This window comes from Stylophora pistillata, chromosome 6 (assembly GCF_964205215.1).
Source record: "Stylophora pistillata chromosome 6, jaStyPist1.2, whole genome shotgun sequence".
Classification (NCBI taxonomy): domain Eukaryota; kingdom Metazoa; phylum Cnidaria; class Anthozoa; order Scleractinia; family Pocilloporidae; genus Stylophora; species Stylophora pistillata.
In genome coordinates this window covers 11,365,922-11,369,122 of record NC_142524.1, presented here as the reverse complement: position 1 = coordinate 11,369,122, position 3,201 = coordinate 11,365,922, and the positions used below count along the sequence as shown (strand labels likewise).

Sequence of the window (3,201 nt, the reverse complement as noted above, 5' to 3'; positions counted from 1 at the left end):
TTTTTCAGTTTGTTTGTTTATTTTAGTCGTAGTGTTAGTCAATAACCAGATATAAAGGACACGTTATAACCAATCAGCCTCTTTCTCCATACAGAACGAGCCCAAACAGACTTCTCCTTTAAAGTATGTAAAAGTCATCATGTTCCACATTTACTGCTTAAGTTTAAGAGACGATAAACCTGAAGTGGCAAGTTAGCTCGTTGTTGATGTTGTTATTTTCTTAACGCAGTGTTAATTAATATCTCAAAGGAAAGTGACATAACCTGTCGTCTTTCAATTCTCATTACAAATCGCACGTTTTTCTTCTCCATGGTGTATTTTATTTAAACACAGTTTTTCGTTAGTCCTTTTCTTATTTCAAATGGCTGTTTTTGGGACGCAGCTGTTGGGGTTACGACATTAAGAGGAAATGTGGCCAAAAATCCAACATTTTCAAAATATGGTGGCAACAGCCGAAAAATCGATTCAGCTCATATTCTCAAGTTAGTTAGGCCTTATGGTGAAACAAAGCACTGCATACTTCGTTCGGCTAAATATCGATTTATTTTCGAGAAAATCAACAAAAGCTGAATTTCGTCCAAATGCCACTTTTGAAGCTCAAAATTTCAGACGAATCTCGGAACGTCGCGCCACGAATTGAAAACACTTGGACCGATACAAACTACCAAATCTTGAAAAACGACATCAATACATATATTGACAGCAATTTGAGCAATTCTTGATCATTTATTCACACAACGTAATTGAATGTATCCGACCTTCTTCTAACAAGATTAAAAATAGGTCAAAAGTAACTTGTTATTTGACTATGTGCTATACAAAATAATCGACTGAAAATCTGGCTTTTGGAAGGTGAAGTGTGGTTCTTTCTCGTGTTCAAAGGATTTTTTAGGGAAATGGTTCAATGCGATTTAATCAAATTTTAGAGTTGCATAAAATGAGGTGATTTGACGATGCCGTCAGTTAGGTATGGTTCGCACTTGGGCAAAGTTTTCAACTTTGCCGGCAAAAAAACCACAGAAAATTTGAAACCGCAACCGGAAAGCAAACTTTTGGTTTCAACTACCAGGGTCGCACTAGGTGAAAAAAATGTCAGTGATGACACTTTGATAAACCAGACACACGTTTATCGACGTGTTATGGGGAGAGAGCAGTTAACTGAAAAAGGAAAACAAACGTTGAAAAAATGCGTCCCGTTGAAGCATTGTTAATAACGATCATGGTGATGCTTATTCTTCTTATTAAAGACATTAAGCATCGATGACTTTAGGTGTCACGGACGTTCGCCGGAAGGGATTTTTCAGCTGTCGTTAGTCGTTGCTATGGATATACCGTCCGTCCCTGATGAAAGGTGACGTCGACAACGCAGGATCACTTAGTTTGACGTCCTGGAGAAAACGCAGAAATACAGGTGGATTTGAGATTAAAATTGCCGTACTTCGAAGATGATTTGATGTCATTCACTCCGATAACCACATTAAATTTTCTCGGCTGTTGTACTGGTAGTCATGTCAAGCTTGCAAGTTCCCGGTGAATAAGGAAACTACGCTGGTCGAAGCAGATCCTCGAGGTTAGTTGTCATGCAGCTTAATTTTTTTTTGGACGAAAATCTCTGAAGTCTTGCAAGTAACTTAGCGTAATGCGTACTTTGAGAAAAAAAAAATTCTTAGCCTTAAGTTAAAGTTAACTTCGCTACAACAAATAAATATCAAAAGTCGTCCGTTAGTTTTATGCAACAAGCAGTCGGCAGTTCCTATTTTGTTTATCTTTTTTGTCCGGCCCGGCTCAAAGTGCGACATCTAGCTATACTAATGTACACACTTTTTTCTTTAGTAATCTTTTTTTAAAGGACTAACTGAGATTGGCGGAAATTAAAGAATAGCCGTGATACCGCCCAAACTAGTTTGAAAATAAAGTGTGTGTTGTATCTAATAAACTTACTCTTACACGTAAAGCATATTATTTAAGCTTAAGTAATAGAGCACTTTTTCCGTGTTTATATAGCCTCATCTAAACACGAGGTTGGTTGGGAGAATTCAAGACAGTTTGCAACTGTGGTGGTTCTATACCGGCCATGCCATTTGTTGGCTGACTCGTAGGATACATACTAATTACTTTGCTGACGTACTACTATCCTCTGTATAGAACATTTAAATTAGCCTAAAATCGCTGGGAAACGAAGGATTTTCAGCCTGGGAATGAAAAATATAAATTTTTACCAAAAATAGGGTGTACGCTCGAAAACTGGAAAATAGGGGGGACTTATATTTACATATGCTCCAGAGAAGTTTAACACTGCATTTTTTAATCATATCAGATCAACTGGGCATTATGTTCATGTAAGCTAACTGGATACTTGTATAAGTTATCTTTTAAAGGCTGAAATTTCATGCATTGTTTTAAAACAGTGGTAAAATGGAATGGAGTGAACAGAAAGACATTCTCCTGTGCCATGAAGTCTTGCAGGCTGAGCCATACAGGGCTAAAGAGAAGACTGTGGGCAGAGCACAGGCATGGGAGAAAATTGCTAACATTCTCATCAAAAGAGCAGAGTTTAAAGTTAACGAGAGGTCTGTAAGAGATCATTATATGGTCCTGGTGGCAAAATTAAAAAAAGAGACTTCACAAGAGTTAAAAGCCAGTGGCATTAGTCCTAAGCCAACCAAGCTGGACAGGCTACTCGAAGAAATCATAGAGAGAGCTGAGGCCTGTGATCAGTCAAGAGACGAGGAGGATGACAACACAGGAGAGAAAAAACAGAGAGAACAAAAGCAAGCTAAGGATATCAGGCTTAATGCCATGGAGTCGTTGAGTGAAACGAAGAAACGGTCACTTTCAGATAGGGATGGTGAAAATCAAAACAAGGCCAAAAAGAGGCGATCCAATGAAACTGAAATGGTGGCCTATTTAAGGGAGAGAAATAGAAATAAGATCTGTACATATGATGGACGATCCTCGCAGTAGATAGCGCTATTTGAGCAATAGCGAAATTCAGACCTGAAAAAAATCAGGCCTGTACGGGACTCGAACCACTGACCTCTGCGATACTAGTGCAGCGCTCTAACCAATTGAGCTAACAAGCCAACTGAGAGCAGGCCGTTAAGTTGATTCGTAATGAACCCGTGAAAGTGATAAATGAGATAGAATAAATATATGAAAATCATATATTTTGAACTGCGGTATTTGATACGTATGATGGAC

At 38.4% G+C, this 3,201-nt stretch overlaps 1 protein-coding gene across 1 annotated transcript; it reads left to right on the top strand.

Moving 5' to 3' along the window:
* Positions 1 to 1,360: 1,360 nt before the first annotated feature.
* LOC148728234 (uncharacterized) lies at positions 1,361 to 2,964 on the top strand. Its single transcript, XM_088724935.1, has 2 exons — positions 1,361 to 1,570; positions 2,409 to 2,964. Exon 2 carries the CDS (start codon positions 2,416 to 2,418, stop codon positions 2,962 to 2,964), a length of 549 nt encoding a protein of 182 aa, XP_088581061.1. The 5' UTR covers positions 1,361 to 1,570; positions 2,409 to 2,415.
* Positions 2,965 to 3,201: the final 237 nt, after the last annotated feature.